Raw genomic sequence first — 17951 nt, 5'->3', positions numbered from 1 at the left:
CACTGTGCTAACAAACACATCACTGCCTATTTTCAAAAGTTCAGTTTTAAGGATGAAAAAGCTTAGGCCTAGAGGACTTCAGCTAACATGGCCAAGATGAGCTGGTGTGTTGCAGAGCCTGGACTCTACTGTCTAAATTAAAAGCTATCATTCATTTATACCACATACTGATTCTTCAGAAATTTCTTTTTACAATTTCGCTTGAAGTGGTTTTAGGTGTTGTGAAGGTCATGACAGTTTAATCAAGATTTTAAAGGTAATCATACATAACTAATGAAAGCATTTCTAACCAGATTTCTATAACATAACGCATAAAACACATAACACGTGCTTTAAATATCTTGGGAAACTGATATCTTTTAAGAATAACAGTGAAGACATTGTGGTTCACCCCGCCCCCCCACTTTTATGTCTGAAGATAGAAAAATTGGATTGTACATAACAGCAGCTATTTTCATTTTAATAGAAGGCACAGCTTTTCTGGTGTATTCGATTATTTTATTTATTTAAAACAAAGTTTATGTATCTTTAATTTTTAATGCTTGATATACAATTATGGTAGCTTCAGGCTTTTCTTTGGCTAATAAAAACTTGTAGAGAGTTATAACTATGAATTTAAGAATAAATCCTACTAGTTTAAAGAAAAAAAGAATAAATACTATTAGTTTTGCTCAGCTTTATAATTATTTTCAGAAGCACTTATCTGGCCAGGATATTTTTTTGGTAGTCAGTGAAATTCTCAATCATGTTAGTACCAAGTGAATTTTGAGAATTAAATTGGCTTCAGCAATGTGTGCTGCCATATCCTGGAAGTGGCAGGAGGAAGAGATTTCTGTTTTACAAGTAGAAAATTGTGAGATTTGAAAAATAAAGAATTTTTATTTCCAAATAAGAGCTGTATAGTATAATTGTATTTTTATTTTTAGTCCTTCTGCACATGGCTTATACTGAAGGCTCCACTGAAAGGGAGTTAGATGGGGGATTAGCAGATATTTTTGTCTCTGTGTAGTTTAAATCATAGTGTTTCTAGATTAATGAATTTGTTATTCTGAAAATAGTGGTTATTAATTATTAATGGAAAATTGGATTAAAGTTATATCTGATTTAAGTCTTATTAAGCTCAGTGTTTTACAAAAAAATCAAGAGAGTGATTAAATACTGAGTTGCTACTCTTTTAGACCCATTCATTACCTGGGGAGATAATGATGTTATTGTTTAGTCGCTAAGTTGTGTCTGGCTCTTTTGCCACCCCATGGACTGTAGCGTATCAGGCTCCTCTGTCCATGGGGTTTTCCAGGTGAGAATACTGGAGTGGGTTGCCATTTCCTCCTCCAGAGGATCTTCCTGACCCTGGGATCGAACTTACCTCTCTTGAGTCTCCTGCATTGGCAGGCAGATTCTTTACCACTGAGCCACCTGTGATATGAACACATTACTCAATAATAGAAGAACTGTAGCACGGGGATAGGATTGAGGTAGGGTTAATTTAAAAATTCTGCAAGATTACCCTGGAAGACTATTGACATGTAATTAGTTAGGGCTGTACTTGAGTATTTTGGTTCATGTGATACTGGTTTTTCAGATCTTTCATCTAACTCTAGTTCTGGCTTAAGCACTGAGTCAGTCCATAGTTGACACTTGATGCCCTAACATAGAGTTAATGATTCAGAGCAGTATCCCAAGATAGTTTGCTTTAGTAAAGATTAATAGAATTTTCTAGTTCATTTGGAGGGGTAAAAGAGAACCTAAAGTATTAAAAACATTCAATTCACACTTTGCTGTACACAGCATTGGTAATCAAATATACTTCAGTGTAAAATTTAAAAAAATTCAGTTCCTCGTGTACCAGTTGAGACCTTTCTGTTGATTAAGCAAGGCAAGGAGGCAGAGATAAGCAGGAGAGAGCCTAACCCTCAAGAAGTGGCACTTGGCTTTAGAAATAGGCTTTCCAGTAGATAATTTAGTCCCCCTTTGAATACCTTTTAATTCAAAAGGGACATCCATTTCCTGTTTCCTCTGTATAAGAGGGCGTCTTGAGTCCAGTGCAAGTAAACATATCTGACATTCTATATGTTTCCTGGTATGTTCCTACCAGAAGAGAGTACACGCTTTTGTATATTAGAGTAAGCAATGCACTAATGATTATTTTCTCTAGTGAAGTTAACATTTCATTTATGAAGGATAATTTTAAAGAAATAGATAAATTATCTTATAAAGATTTTTCAAAACAAAATTGGAGTTTGTCCTTAATAGTATGTATTTAGTTTAAAATTATTACTATTTAAATTATGTGCCACGAATATTGTTCTTGTAAGATAATTGTTTTAAATCATAGTAGAAATTTTAGATAAAGGGCTTATGCTTCAGTTTACTCGCTCAGTCGTGTCTGACTCTTTGTGACCCCATGGACTGCAGGCATGCCAAGCTTCCCTGTCCATCACCACCTGCCGGACCTTGCTCAAACTCATATCCATCGAGTTGGTGATGCCATCCAACCGTCTCATCGTCTGTCGTCTGCTTCTCTTCCTGCCTTCAGTCTTTCCTAGTATCAGGGTCTTTTCCAGTGAGTCAGTTCTTTGCATCAGGTGGCCAAAGTATTGGAGCTTCAGCTTCAGCATCAGTTCTTCCAATGAATTTTCAGGACTGATTTCCTTTAGGATGGACTCGTTGGATCTCCTTGTAGTCCAAGGGACTCTCAAGAGTCTTCTCCAACACCACAGGTCAAAAGCATAATTCTTCGGTGCTCAGCTTTCTTTATGGTCCAACTCTCACATCCATACATGACTACTGGAAAAACTGTAGCTTTGACTAGACGGACCTTTGTTGGCAAAGTAATGTCTCTGCTTTTTAATATGCTGTCTAGGTTGGTCGTAGCTTTTCTTCCAAGGAGTAAGTGTCTTTTAATTTCATGGCTGCATTCACCATCTGTAGTCACTTTGGAGCCCAAGAAAAGAAAGTCTGTCACTGTTTCCATTGTTTCCCTATCTATTTGCCATGAAATGATGGGACTGGATGCCATGATCTTAGTTTTTTGAATGTTGATTTTTAAGCCAGCTTTTTCACTCTCCTGTTTCATTTTCATCAAGAGGCTCTTTAGTTCCTGATCGCTTTCTGCCATAGGGTGGTGTCATCTGTGTATCTGAGGTTATTGATATTTCTCTCAGCATTCTTTGATTCCAGCTTGTGCTTCATCCAGCCCAGCATTTTGCTTGATGTACTCTGCATATAAGTTAAAATAGCAGGGTGACAATATACAGGTGACGTACTTCTTTCCTAATTTGGAACCAGTTCGTTGTTCCATGTCTGGTTCTTATTTTTAAGAACAAGTAATTATTTTTCTAGTGACTACTTTATATTGAATTATAAGGACTAAGTATTTTATTGTACTGTGGACATTATAGAAACAACTTGATATTGTTAGTATTATCATTTGAATTATTGAAAGGATAGCCTTCATTTTTAGGCATATCCAGATGTTTGAGGTTGCTGGGTTGTTGTAGTAAGGTTTAAATGAGATGAGCAACTTAAATCATTAGGGTGATAAATTTTATTTTTCTTATGTAGATCAATCCATAATGGATGTTTTGAAACATAAAAGTTTCTTAGAAGAGCTATTGTTTTGGACAATAAAGTATGAATTTCCCCAGAAGATGGTGACTTTCTTACTCAACATGCTTCCAGATCAAGAGTATAAGGTATCTACATTTTTTCCTTCTTTTCTGAACTTTGGTCACCTTTCTTTGCCTTTTCAGCATTAAATCTTTCTGATATATTTCTCAGCTCAGTTGCCGAAAGAGGGCCTACACAAAAAGCACAGTATTTTAGATCTGAGTCAAAGCACTTTTACAGAGCAGGATTCTTAGGGTTACCTTTCTGCATGAGACTTGGTCCAGAGAAATTGCTGCAGGACAAACAAAAGCGCAATTACACAAATAAATATGTGGTTAAAAATTGTAGTAACTTCTCTAAAGGAGAAAGATGCAACATGCTTTGAGAAAATGTTTAATGGGGACAACTGAATTTAGATTGTGAGATTCAGCATGGGAAAGCACAGAGTTAGTAGCTTCTGGCCATAACTTTTAAAGACACAATGGTATTGACTCATGTACACATGTAGATGAGTGAAGTCTCTAGTCTCAGAGGATGTGGACCCACCAGTTACTCTTGTATGGTTATGGCAAAGTTATACAGCCTTGTGTCTGAAAAGACAGTGAATCATGATTTAGCTCTTCTTATGGTTTAAGAAGTAAAGCCTCTTTAGGAGTGACACTTTAATAATGCTGTTTTGTGTGTTTATGTATACTGAAGAAAACGATAGACGAAGTGTATATGGCACACAAAGAAGAAAACTTAAATATTGGTTGGCTTTCAAATCAAATAGGAAAAAATATCATTTCTTTTGGAGTAGTCACATTGACTCACTTATTGTTTAGTTGTGTAAACAACTCAATGATTTTCAAATGAGACTTTAGATTTTATTGCTAAAGTAGTTAGCACAGGATGAAGATATACTTTGACATCAGTGAATTGATACCTTTGTGCAAAGTAAAGATTTGTGTTTTTAAATCATCTTTGTAATTGCTTTAAAACTTTAATAATTTAAAATGCATATTGAATATTTTTTTTAACTATCAAACTATTTTGCAAATTTTCAAAAAAGGGACAAATGTAAGACTACCATCATTGAAATTACTTTTCCAGTTGTCTTGGACATTGTCGTAAGCTAATCTTAGCTTTAAAATGCTAGTATAATACGTTGAAAATGTGTTATCAAATTTAAACTGTGTTTTTTTCTTCCTGTTTAAAACATTTTACAGGTTGCTTTTACAAAAACTTTTGTTCAGCATTATGCTTTCATTATGAAGACATTGAAGAAAAGTCATGAATCAGACACTATGTCTAACAGAATTGTGCATATTAGTGTTCAGTTGTTCAGCAATGAAGAGCTAGCCAGACAGGTAACAGAAGAATGTCAGCTGCTGGATATTATGGTCACTGTGCTGTTATACATGATGGAAAGTTGCCTTATTAAAAGTGAGCTACAAGGTAAACTCAGAATTATTTTCATTGGTTTTATAAGTATACTTTGCATAACTAGCCTTAAAAACTCTATTTTTATGCTTAAAAGTAGCTTTTAAAAAGATTATAAAATAATACATACTTGTTAAAGCTTGAAAAATTTTAGCAAAATTTAAAGAAAAAACTTTAAATACAGTTTTGTTATTCACAAATAACTTGTTAACATTTTGAGATGTTTCTTTTTGTGAGCTGAGTATTTTTATAGATAAGAATATGTACTTTAAAATATTCTGTCAAGTATACACATTAAGGATATGTTTTTTAATGACTGCAGATAGTAATATCATATGACTTTACCATAACTTATTTAACCATTTTCTTATTAGATATATTTTTATTTTTGCAGTCATGAATTTGTTATTGTCAGCTTTAGACATTTTATATGTGTATACTTTTATAGTTTAAAAGTTGAAATAAATCTTGCCTTTTATATGTTCCTTTAGTGTGATCTTTAATTTTCTTCCTTTATGCCTTTTCATATTGCCATAACATTTCTAGGAATTCCTCCCATTCTTATTTCTTTGTGATCTTTCTTCTTGACTTTACCTCCTCATTATAATTTATATTATTTGAGTATTTGCTATGTACTAGCACTGTGTTAATATTATTTATACATTGTTTCCATTAAACTTCTGAGCAACTCTCAGTGTATGCTCAGTCGTTCAGTTGTGTCCGACTCTGCAACCCCATGGACTGCATTCTGCCAGGCTCCTCTGTCCATGGGATTTTCCAGGCAACGTACTGGAGTGGGTTGCGATTTCCTACTCCAGGAACAACTCTCTAGATTGGTGTTATTATTATTTCCACTTTAAAGATGAGTAAATTGAGGCTTAAAGAAATTGAGTCATTTGTCGTAGAATATACATATTTAGTAGGTGACAGAACCAAGAAGGACTTTGTATCTCCTGATGTCAGAATATTTGTTCTTAGCCACAATACAGCCAGGCCAACTTTAATAGGACTCTGTCTTCACTTGTTAGCACTTGGAGCTAAATTTAAAAAATAATAACAAACAATGCCTCAAATTTAATCTTAGGACCTTTCCATTCTTTGTGAATGGGAGATATTGCTTGAGATGTGCCTGCTGCTCTTGTCCCCTTTTGCATGCCAGCTCCTGTTTTCTCTTTATACCGATAGTCTACCTATTCTCAGGTGCAGTACCGCGTAGCCTGAAAATTTATATAGGGGTCAGTGTAGGCATGATGCCGTCTATGTAGTAATAGCTCACTAATAATGATGATAGCTGCCATCTTTTGAGTACTCACTGTATACCATGGTTTCTTTCCCAGTGCTTTAATATATTTTTTTCTAATTTAACCATCAGTAATTCTGGGGAGTAGATACTGTTTTTTCCATTTTATAGATGAGGCAACGATGAGGCAACTGTGGCTTAGGGAGTTGAGAAGTCAGTGATCTATGGTTTTATAGCTGTGAGTATAAGTCTAGGTGTCTGACTTCAAAACTCATACTCCGCCTCACTATGTATTCCCATTGTAAGTATAGTGGGAGAGTAATATATTATTTACATAAAGCAGTATACTTCTTTACCTTTTTAATGGAAATATTAAAAACTGCTTTGCATTATTTTTCTATCTTTGTGTAGGATGCCCTTTTCTTTATTAGATACTTAGCTGTGTATATTCAGTTCAGTTCAGTCGCTCAGTCATGTCCAACTCTTTGCAACCCCATGGACTGTAGCACACCAGCCCCCTGTCCATCAGCTGTGTATATTACTTTTTTTCTTTTTTGAAATAGTATCTGTCATCACTGAACTGTATCAATGATATTCTTATACATAGAATTATATAATTAGAAAAGGACTTTTCACAAATATAGCATTTTTAATTTATAAACTGGCAAACTTGAAAAAATGAAAAGTATCTACTCTTTTCAAAAGAATTGGATCTTTTTTCTTGACTAAGTGGTTTAGCTATGCTTATTATGTGTGGCTTGCGTTTTAGAGAAGAACGTCTGGGAAGAAGATGTGTATGAGTCTGCCTCCCATTTTTTTTCTAGCCAGCTTTCCTGAGAGAGTTTTTGTATTTGTTTCCTTAACTTCTAGTCACTCATAAACCCACCTCCATCTAGTGTTTGTTTCCATCGTTCTGTTGCTTCTCCAGAATTGTCCAGGACTCCATTAGCCACATATCCTACTTTTCCTAGAACTGCTCCAGGTTATGCCTATTATTTTGACATCAATTTTAATACAGAATTTTTTACTCTCAAAAGTGTTCCAGTTTATATGATTAATTATATGGTCACCCTTTCTATGACTACATGATAAGGCAGCTGGTGATAAAACATTGGACCTTATCTTGCTTGATTTTCATTAGCATTTCACACTGTTGATTCTCTGTTCTTTGTGTGGTGTGAAATTATTTTCTGCTTATTCTGTCAGTGTTGGTGTTTCTTGGCACTTGGTCTTGCTATCTCTGTGTTTCTTACTTTTCCCGTATTTTCTGAAATTGTTTTACATAGTCTTCATTGCTTTCTACATATACTTTCTTCTAATGCAGTTAGTCTGTCCTGGAAATTATTGCACAGATTGAATATTCCAAAAGCTAAATAGCTATAAGTAGCACTGCTAAGATCTTTAAATATAAATGTATTTTTTCTAGCAATAAATTACATTATTTCTAGGCCAAGTCTAACACTATCTTTAGCTCCAATGCTGTTTTTGTTTCCTCTTTCAAAAGTATGTAACATTTCATGGTACATACTTACTGGTTTTCTAAAAACACCATATGTTTTCCTTGTTTCTACATGAAGAGTATTGGAATGAGCTTTAAATGTATTGAATTAGCTACAGATATTACTCAAGTTCTCTATGCTTTTTAGTTTGTAACAGCCTCCATCTAGCCTTTGTATGCATTGTCATTAGACAATGTTTGAAAATTTTGTCTATACTGTTAGTAAATGTAGGAGCTGATACAGTGAGTATTCACATGGCCACAGCAATAACTGAAGATTAAAAGGAAAAAACCTCTCGTAGTACGTGACCCCTTCCTTATACTTTTACTTTCTTGTACTTTTGCATATCCCTGAAATTTTTCAGTTTGTCCTGTGAAGTTGTCTGTGTAGAATGGAACTTTAAACCATGTGTTGCATAACTGTAAGAATGTCTATAGTTGCTCATAATGCCGGATTGATCATTGGTCCTGAATATCATGTTATTTATTGAACTATATTCTTTGGTTGTCTGTAAGCACCTCACATACACAGTGTCGACACCAAAAACTCATTCTCTCTCTATGAAGTTCTGCTTCTTTCCTATTACATGTGTGTGTGTCTGTATAAGTTTGTGTGTGTTAGTGTTTTGGCACCACACTAACCATCTACAGAGCTGCCCAACCTAAAACCTAGGAGTCAGTTTTGACTTCTTACTCTTTATAGATATAGTGACCATCACCAGGTCTGTCATTTAAATTCTTCTAAATATGTTATAATAACCAGTTCTTTTCATCTCTGCTCTTTATGCCAGCACCGTAGTTCAAGCCATTACCATCTCTAGGCCTTCTATTACTAGTCATCAGCACTCTTCTATAATCACTCTCCACACTAGACATCTATTCATGTCCTCTCTTGCTTAAAACCCCCTCTGTGGCTTGCCATTCTCGTCTCATGAACTGCAGACTCCTAAAGCTGATTTATAAGGCCATCTAGACTCACTGGTGCCACTTAACCTCTGCATTCTTTGTCCAGTAGTTCCAATCTTTTTTATACTGCTTCCTCTACCTAGAATACCATTTCCTCCTCGTGTCTAGTTTATTTTGCTAATCCCAATTTCTGCGTCATTCTCTAAATCTCAGTATAAACATCACTTCCTCAGGAAACTCTTTTCTTAAATTGTAGGCCAGCTTTATTTGTTCTTATGACTTCTTGTACTCTTTCTATTACAGCCCCACCATGCTGTGTCTTCTTATATTAATCCCAGCAGAGAAAGAGACTATATAAAATCTTTACTTACTTTCCACTTTATTTTCAGAGCTTACTAGAATGCTGGACTCTCGGTAGGAGCTCAGTAAATATTTGTTGCTGAGTGAATACCATCTAACACTGAATCACTGCTCTCTCTGTATCTATATTTGGAAAAGTATCAGTTGGATAAAAATAGAAATTCTAGTCATTTTGTTTCATTATAGATTCCAAAGTATTCTTCACAAGAACAGTAGTGTCTAAAGCAGTGTCAGGAAGATTGTGATTCTGATTAATTGTATTCTGCTTATTCATCCTCTGATTTCAATTAAACAGTGATTCTCAATGTTTAAAAAAGTTAAAAAAGTCTCAGCATCCCTAAGCACTGTCCCATCAAAATCAACTGCTCACCGACTCATAATGGCTGTAGTTGTCAGAAAACATTTCCAAATCTTCAGTTCAGTTCATTCACTCAGTTGTGTCCGACTCTTTGCGACCCCATGAACTGCAGCACACCAGGCCTCCCTGTCCCATCACCAACTCCCGGAGCCCACCCAAACCCATGTCCATTGAGTCAGTGATGCCATCCAACCATCTCATCCTCTGTCGTCCCCTTCTCCTCCTGCCCTCAATCTTTCCCAGCATCAAGGTCTTTTCAAATGAGTCAGCTCTTTGCATCAGATGGCCAAAGTAAGTTTCAGCTTCAACATCAGTCCTTCCAATGAACACCCAGGACTGATCTCCGCTAGGATGGACTGGTTGGATCTCCTTGCAATCCAAGGGACTCTCAAGAGTATTCTCCAACACCACAGTTCAAAATCATCAATTCTTTGGCACTCAGCTTTCTTTATAGCCCAACTCTCACATCCATACATGACCACTGGAAAAACCATAGCCTTGATTAGATGGACCTTTGTTGGCAAAGTAGTGTCTCTGCTTTTTAATATGCTATCTAGGTTGGTCATAACTTTCCTTCCAAGGAGTAAGAGTCTTTTAATTTCATGGCTGCAGTCACCATCTGCAGTGATTTTGGAGCCCCCCAAAATAAAGTCTGTCACTGTTTCCAAATCTTAGGTGTGGGTAATTTGTAAAAGCTCCCTTATCTCCATTTCTTCATTCAGCTATACCCTGTCTCATTCTATTGTGGGTCCTGTTTCATATGTTGTTAAGTTTCAGTTGGGTGAAATAATTTCATGGACTGAAACCTAAATTTAATTTATGGAAATATGAAGTACAGTAGAAGTCCTCTTCAGTGATGAGTTTGACAATGGGGTGATTAGTTAGAAAGTAGATTAGAGTGAGGAACTGTTAAAAAATGATACATAGATATCTTAAACAGAGGATTTTACCTTAAATACAGGAATGCTTGTTTGTTCTCCAGTCTTTTCATTTTGGGCAAAGCATTTGTAAGTTATTGTATTCTTTAGTGGAATTCTCTCTTATCCTTCTTGTATATACTACATTTGTGAAGCAGCACCTGTGATTTCCATTTTCAGTTTCTTTAAAGTAGAATAAGAACATAAAAATTTTTATGAAACAGTCTGAGTTTTGAAATCCTCCTGTGTACTGTTACGATTTTTCTCCTCCAAGATATTCTTAGGCACTTTTATTGTCCTTCAAAAGCTTATGATCCAGTTTTTATAATAGCTCTATTTATGCATTCATGTTTTATCAGATTATATACTTGTGATTTACATTTTATAATTATAATACAAAGAACAATTAGTATGAACAGAAACAAAAACAGACTCTGGATAAGCATATACCTTGGGGGGGCTTGTGTAGTCTGGAATAGGCTCAACTTGGAGCATTCTGTGTATTATAGGTATTAATGTGTTTTACAGTGGGAATGAAGGGGTTGTTTGTCCAGTGAATCAGTTAAGCTGGAATAGGGAAATAGGTCAAGAGAGCTAATACATACATGCTATAACTTCTAATAGTAAAGATTTTTTACAAGCCTAATCCTCCCCATCTCTTCCTTCCAATGATGTGTTTAAACTTTGAGGCTTTTTTTTTTTTAAGGCTTAAGAAGTTTATGTATGTTTTTTATAGTTTCATAACTCAGTATCATGTAATATGTTTGACAGGTAGTAATAATAATTATAATGATGTGTAAGTGTTATGTGTTATGTTAACATTTCATTTAATTCCCTTAATATATGTGTTTTTTCCCATTTTTATAGGTGAGGAAATTGATTCAGAGCTATGTAATATACCTAAAGCCATATAGGTATTAAATGTCAGGGTGGGGTTTGAATTTCAGTGACTCTGATTCTAAAATATATAATCTTTATCATTGGTAAGGCTATTTTTTTTAAGCTAATTTTTTCTGGGTGTATGTGTTTGTGTCTGTTTTAGATGAAGAAAATAGTTTACACGTTGTAGTGAATTGTGGAGAAGCATTGCTGAAGAATAACACTTACTGGCCTCTTGTCAGTGATTTTATTAATATCCTTTCTCATCAAAGTGTGGCTAAGAGATTTTTGGAGGACCATGGTTTGTTAGTGACATGGATGAACTTTGTATCTTTCTTTCAAGGTATGAATTTCAGTTTTTTTTCTTATTTATTTATTTTTAGTTTGCAAAATTACTAATATTAAACTATCAGACACTAATTAAAAGATAATAAATAGCACATCATTCAGTTACATGTGAAATGTCTTCTTTTAATTGATATTTGTAAGTATTTAATAAAGTGCTCATGAAACATCAGAGTTATGAAGAAAGTCAAACTGTTATATAGGAAATAGGAGTGTAATTTTTGAAAGCATTTTAGAGCATTAATCTAGGAATTTTTTTATAAGAAAGATTGTTAACACTTCCATAAAAAGTTCAACCAGTGCCAATTAAAATAGTTTTGAGTTTATTTAATATATTCAATTATGTTATATAACAAAGATAATTCACAAAATATTTTTAAGAAAATCTAGTTTATAAAGAATTCTGAAAGGACCAGACTATTTTATTTTTAATAATTTATTAATTTCTATACATATTTTGTCATTTATGCCATTTGTGAACATTAAAATCTGTTTGGTATGAGGGAGTATTTTACTTGATTTTGAGTATGGGTGTTTGTTTCCATTTGGCATGGTTTATATCTGTTTTAATTTTTGTAAGGTATGAACTTAAATAAACGAGAACTAAATGAACATGTGGAGTTTGAATCTCAGACCTACTATGCTGCCTTTGCTGCTGAACTTGAAGCCTGTGCTCAGCCAATGTGGGGACTCTTATCACACTGTAAAGTTAGGGTATGTTGAAAATACTTTTGTTAATTTCTGTATTTACCTTTAAAATAATTTTAAGAAAAAGATTTGTGGAAACATTGACTTGTTTACTTATATGTAATAATATGCAGTGTTTAATTTTGAATTCAGCTCTGTGAAAGTTGACCTAAGACAGTAATTATTATTCTTAGGTAGGTTGGACTTGATTTATGTAAATGAATTATCAGATCTTTCAAGCCTTCCTTTACTGTAAATAGTCTTTGTAGCTTCACATTCATCTTTATTGTTTCATTTTATCCATTATCAGTTAGTTACCTAATATTTCTTATCTTTCAAGGGATGAGGATAAACTTCAATAAAGTTTACACTTTTAAGACTCCAAGAACAAAATCAATATAGTTCCCATTTGTTCGTGAAAAGAACCTAAGAGTATATAACAACAACATAAATTCTTATAATTGGTTAAGAAAGGCTCACTTATAATTGCACATGTTTTTGTCTTTCTATAAAAATACATATATTTACCTTTGATTTTAAAGTATTGGTTTGATGGGTCTCCAGAATCATTGGATAGTTCAGAAAAATGTTATCTCCTGACTCTACGAAACTAAGGACTTAAGATTTTGCTGTGTGGAACCCATGAAGTCCTACCTGCTAGCCTGTACCAGTAAGCATGCTGCAAAAGATTTTACAGTGCTTTTGGTTCTGCCTCTTTCAACTTAGGTGACGGTCAACTCATTTAAAACTATTTGAACTTCTCAGACTTTTTCTTTTAAAAACCTAAAGGGAACAAAACAGAAATGGGACAGCAAAGCCTGCTCTTACTCACAGGGTTATTATGAGACTCTTCTACATATATTCTTTAAATGTATGTGTTTCTTTAAGCGGCTTTCTATTTTCTCTCATGACTCCAGCTTTCTCTTAATGCAGATGACTCACAACTTTGTTACAGGCTAGCCAGGTTCAAATTTCCAATAGCTCTGGTTATTCAGTATAGAATGTCAGAATATTCTGGTATTCTCCTTATAGGTACATGAATTTTCTCAGGTTCCTAACTGACTTTTTAAAAACATGTGTCTATACTGTGTCCTTTATGTCATTTTATGTATGATGTTATAAATGATGCAATTTTCCTATATAGAAACCTCCCCTTGCTATGCCAGCTGTGTTCAAACTATAATCCGATACCGTGAATTCTCTCTTTTGTCCAGAAATGTCTCTCTACCACTTCTTTCCTCTGTTTTATTTCTTTATGTCAATATTTTAAAAATCTGGGTTGTTAAGGTAACTTCTTAACTGATTTTTCTGCCTATAGAGTCTTCCTACTCTAGTCTTTCCTAATATCTAAGTTACTTCTGATCTCTGTGCTTATTTCTCCTTTGCTTAAAAATCATTCACATTCCTTTCTGTCTACAGGATAATGTCCGTATTCCCTGTAGAGGCATTTAAGAACTTCCACAATTTGTCTTCAATGTATTTGTCATAATTTGCCTTCCTATACCCCATCTACTTCCATACCTTCATTGGCTTGATTACTATTCCTCAGCATGCAGTTCCTTTCTTGATTTCAGTGCTTTTGTTCAAATTAGTCCTTTCTTTTATTTTTGGCATGTGCGCTCATTCTTTCTGCTTAGTCCAGTGCTTCTCTTATATGAGAATCATCTGGGAAGCTTGAAAAATATATGTGCTTAAGTGTCACTGCTAGAGATTTTGATTTGTTTGGTGTGCAGTAGGATCTTGGCAGCAGTTCTAACTGGAATGAAAAGCCATTAGTATTAGCTTTTCAAAGGTTGTATTCAAAGACTCAGCTGACATGTAATCTGCTCATTTTAACTTCCTTCCGATTTATGATTCTAGTCTTTGTTTTTATAGTACCTCCTTTAATCTCCATTGTAGCATTTATTTAAAAAAACCTGTCATCTAATATGAGTTTTGTTTGTTCATTTATTAAAAAAAAAGTCTATTGAATGCTGTTCTGTGCCAGATGCTATCTAGATGTTTGGGTTTTGGGTGTCAGACAAATCAAATAGATGTGGTTCTTGCTCTATGGAGCAGTCTAGTAGCGGAGATAGACATTAAGTAAGTAAGCACGTAGACTTGTTTTGTAGTGTTTGTAAATATTCTACAGGAAAATATCAGATTACTATGAGAATGATGAGTGTGGAGACTCATGGATTTGAGGATCAGGGAAGGCCTTTCTGAAGAAAGAATATGAAGAAGCCAGCTATATGAAGAATAAAAATGGGGTTAGGGCTGGTAGTAGGGGAGGTGGTATGGAATAACCTACCCCCAATAAGAAAGAGATTGGTCTTTTTAAGGAGTTTGTGGCTGGAGCCAGAGAATAAGTTAGAATTGGAGAGATAGGCAGAGAGTAGATTATTAATGCAGATTCTTGTAGATCATGTTAATGAGCCTTGGATTTAATTTTAAGGAGAAGCCAGTGAATATTTTAAAGTAGGGGTTTGATGTGATCAGACTTATATTTAAAAGTTCCTTCTGTTTGTTTGGAAAGACTGGATTGAGGAGAGTATGGGGAGCATCAAGACTAGTAGCAAATAGACCAGTTAAGATGCTGTGGTAATATTCTAGGAATTTCAGGTTTGAAATTCAAGATGTATTAAGGGTGCATTTTGAATGTTAAAGATGTATTTTGAAGGTAGAACCAAAAGGGTTGGTGATGGATTGTATATTATTGATGAGTTAGATAAATTTTTGAGTAGCTATATATGGAGATAATTTTACAGAGGTGAAAAAGGTAATAGAAAAGCAGGTTTAAAGTTTTCAGTTAGATATGTTACGTTTGAGATGCCTCTGAAACATCCAAGTGGAAATAGTGAATAAGCAGTTGGATATATGAGTTTTGTACTCAAGTCTGGGCTAGGGTATACATTTTCGACCCGTGGGAATAAAAATGGCATTTATTGCCAGGGGATGGAATGAAGTCAAGTTGGGAGAAAAGGGAAATGGACTTTGAAGAAAAAGTTAACATTTAAATGTCAGAAAGGGAGAGGAGAAAAAAACAGAAGAATGCGGCATCATATAAGCCAACTTTTAGAAAAGATGCTGCCTTTGGAGAGAGGATTGATCTGATGTTCATATGAAAAGATCAGTATTTTAGGAGGATTATTCTGACAACTGTTGAGGATGCATTTGTATTATAAGACTGAAGCTATGTTTCTCTATGTGATGAAGAGAAATCATTGTTTTCAGGCAGTAGTTATTTTTCATTTTTAAAGGTCAGGATTTCATTGTATTTTGGGTCCCTTAATCTAAGAAGTGAAGACAACAGAGAGAAAAATGAGCTCATGTTATCTTCTAATACTTAAGACAGGAGTTTGTCAGCTAAAGGGACATCTGGTTCCTAGATAAGATGTTTGCTTGTTGAGAGCCTATACCATGCCAGACTTTGTTCTTATGCTATATTCCTTATGTCATGTTCTTATGTAATCTTCATAGCATCTCTTATAAAGTAGATAGTATCATCCCTTTTTTTCCAGAGGTTGAACAACTCACCCACATTTACGCAACTACAAGTAGAAGCTTGAATTTGAAAACAAATCCATCTGATTTCAGAACCAGTGCTTTTTATCATTTTGCTATAATTGTCTGTTAAAGAAGAATCTCTAGAGTTTTTTAGCAGCAGTGTTGCGAGGTTTTAGAAATGTAAACTAGAAAAAAAGTATTATTTTTAAAAAGCTGTTTCTTTATGTTTATGTTTTTTAATTATAAAATATAAAACTAAAGGATTAGCAATAAAAAAGGGAACTTCACCTGATAGCTTACTTTCATTGTATGATTGCCTTGTATGCTATTTGGTTCTTAAAAATGCTAGGGGATCATTGAACAAGTTATACTAGATTAATAATAGATAGCTTGGATAAAGGGATGGCACATTTCTAGAATGTCACTAATTTTTGCTTTCTAAACAGGAACAAATAAGCTGTGAAATTTCCATCTAGTGGCAAGCTTTGGATTACTGCAAGCTAGACACAAGTTGAGTCTGGCCATGACTCTTTGGAGCACTTAACTAGTACTTGTCAGATATAGTGCTAGAGTGTGACATAGAGCATTGTATGTACATTGTTTTCATTTGCTTCTTCATAACAGTAACCTGTTTGACAGTGATGGCACCTTTTGTTGACATTGATGTTCCCAAAATGTTTTTCTAAAAAATTTTTTATTGAGATAAAATTCACATAACTTGAAATTCACCATTTTAATCTTTTTAAACTATACAATTAAGTAGTTTATAGTATATTCACAAAGTTGTGCTACTGTCACCACTAATTCCAGAACATTTTTAACACTGTGCCCCTACCTGCCAAAAAAGAAAACTCAACTTCTCAATTCCAACCTCGTCTCATTCCCTAGAAGCCGCTAATCTCCTAAATAGTATTCCATGGCATAGGTATATCACTTATTTGTCCATTCATGGACATTCAGTTTTTGGCTGCTGTGGGTAATGCTGCTGTGAACATTTGTATACGGGTTTTTGTGTGAATATATGTTTTCAACTCTCTTGGGTATATGAGAGTAGAATTGCTTGGTCATGTGGTAACTCTGTGGGCTTCCCTGGTGGCTCAGCTGGTAAAGAATCCACCTGCAACGCGAGAGACCTGGGTTCTATCCCTGGGTTGGAAAGATGCGCTGGAGAAGGAAACGGCTCCCCACTCCAGTATTCTGGCCTGGAGAATTCCATGGACCATGTAGTCCATGGGGTCGCAAAGAGTCAGACACAACTGAGCATCTTTCATTTTCACTTTCATGGTAACTCTGTGTTTAACTTAAAAACGGCTGTACCATTTTATATTTCTACCAGCTATGTATGAGAGTTTATTTCTCTATATTCTTGCCAACACTTATTTCACATTTAAAAATTATAACCATCCAAGTATGTATGAAGTGGTTTCTCATTGTGACTTTGATTTGCATTTTCCTAACGACTGATAGTGTTGGCATCTTTTCTTGTGCTTATTCGTCATTTGTAGATCCTCTTTGGAGAAATGTCTATTCAAATCCTTTGCCTAATTTTTTAAAGAGAGGCTATCTTGATTTATTTTTCCATGTAACTTAATACTTTCCCATTTCACTGAATCAATTTCTCCATAAAACATTACAATATTCTTTCATGTGTGTGTGCTAAGTCACTTCAGTCATGTCTGACTCTTTGCGACCCTATGAACTGTAGCCCACCAGGCTCCTCTGTCCAAGGGATTCTCTGGGGAAGAATACTGGAGTGGGTTGCCATGCCCTCCCCCAAGGGATTTTTCCCGACCCAGGGTCGAACCTGAGTCTCTTTACATTTCCTGCACTGGCAGGCAGGTTCTTTATCACTAGCACCACCGGGGAAGCCCACAGTATTCTTCCACAGAACCCTTATTTTAAGGGGAACATAGTTGTTTGCAAGCTAAAATATTCACAGGCTGTTTATAGTACTCATATGTTCTGCCCTCTTTTTTTTATTGTGGCAAAATATGCATAACATAATTTTTCTTTTTTACCACTTTAGCCCATTTTTAGGTATGCAACTCAGTGACATTCTCAATGTTGTGCAACCATCCATTTCTGGAACTTTTATTTTTGTCATTCCAAAAGAAACTCTACCCAATAATAACAGTAGGGAACTTGCATTTTTAGGATCTCTTGAAATGCAATCCAATTTACATCACATAAATTTATTTCAGCTTTGATTCATTTTCAGGAATATATCATATAGAGGGTGATATA

The 17951-nt window shown here is 34.8% G+C and overlaps 1 protein-coding gene across 11 annotated transcripts in view; it reads left to right on the top strand.

Moving 5' to 3' along the window:
- UBR3 (ubiquitin protein ligase E3 component n-recognin 3) overlaps window positions 1-17951 on the top strand; it is a 202586-nt gene that overhangs the window by 61124 nt on the left and 123511 nt on the right. For all 11 annotated transcript variants that reach the window (XR_014079020.1, XR_014079019.1, XR_014079018.1 and 8 more), the window contains exons 7-10: window positions 3565-3695; window positions 4818-5046; window positions 11353-11532; window positions 12115-12248. Coding sequence is in view for 7 of the 11 variants with exons in the window: in XM_081577894.1 (XP_081434020.1) it covers window positions 3565-3695; window positions 4818-5046; window positions 11353-11532; window positions 12115-12248 (674 nt within the window). In the remaining 4 variants the exon portion in view is untranslated. The remainder of the gene's footprint in view (window positions 1-3564; window positions 3696-4817; window positions 5047-11352; window positions 11533-12114; window positions 12249-17951) is intronic.

Source organism: Giraffa tippelskirchi, chromosome 3 (genome assembly GCF_054371585.1).
Source record: "Giraffa tippelskirchi isolate mGirTip1 chromosome 3, T2T-mGirTip1v1.2.pri, whole genome shotgun sequence".
NCBI lineage: Eukaryota > Metazoa > Chordata > Mammalia > Artiodactyla > Giraffidae > Giraffa > Giraffa tippelskirchi.
Note: the sequence above shows the minus strand (reverse complement) of the source record. Positions and strands in the feature narration are given on the sequence as shown.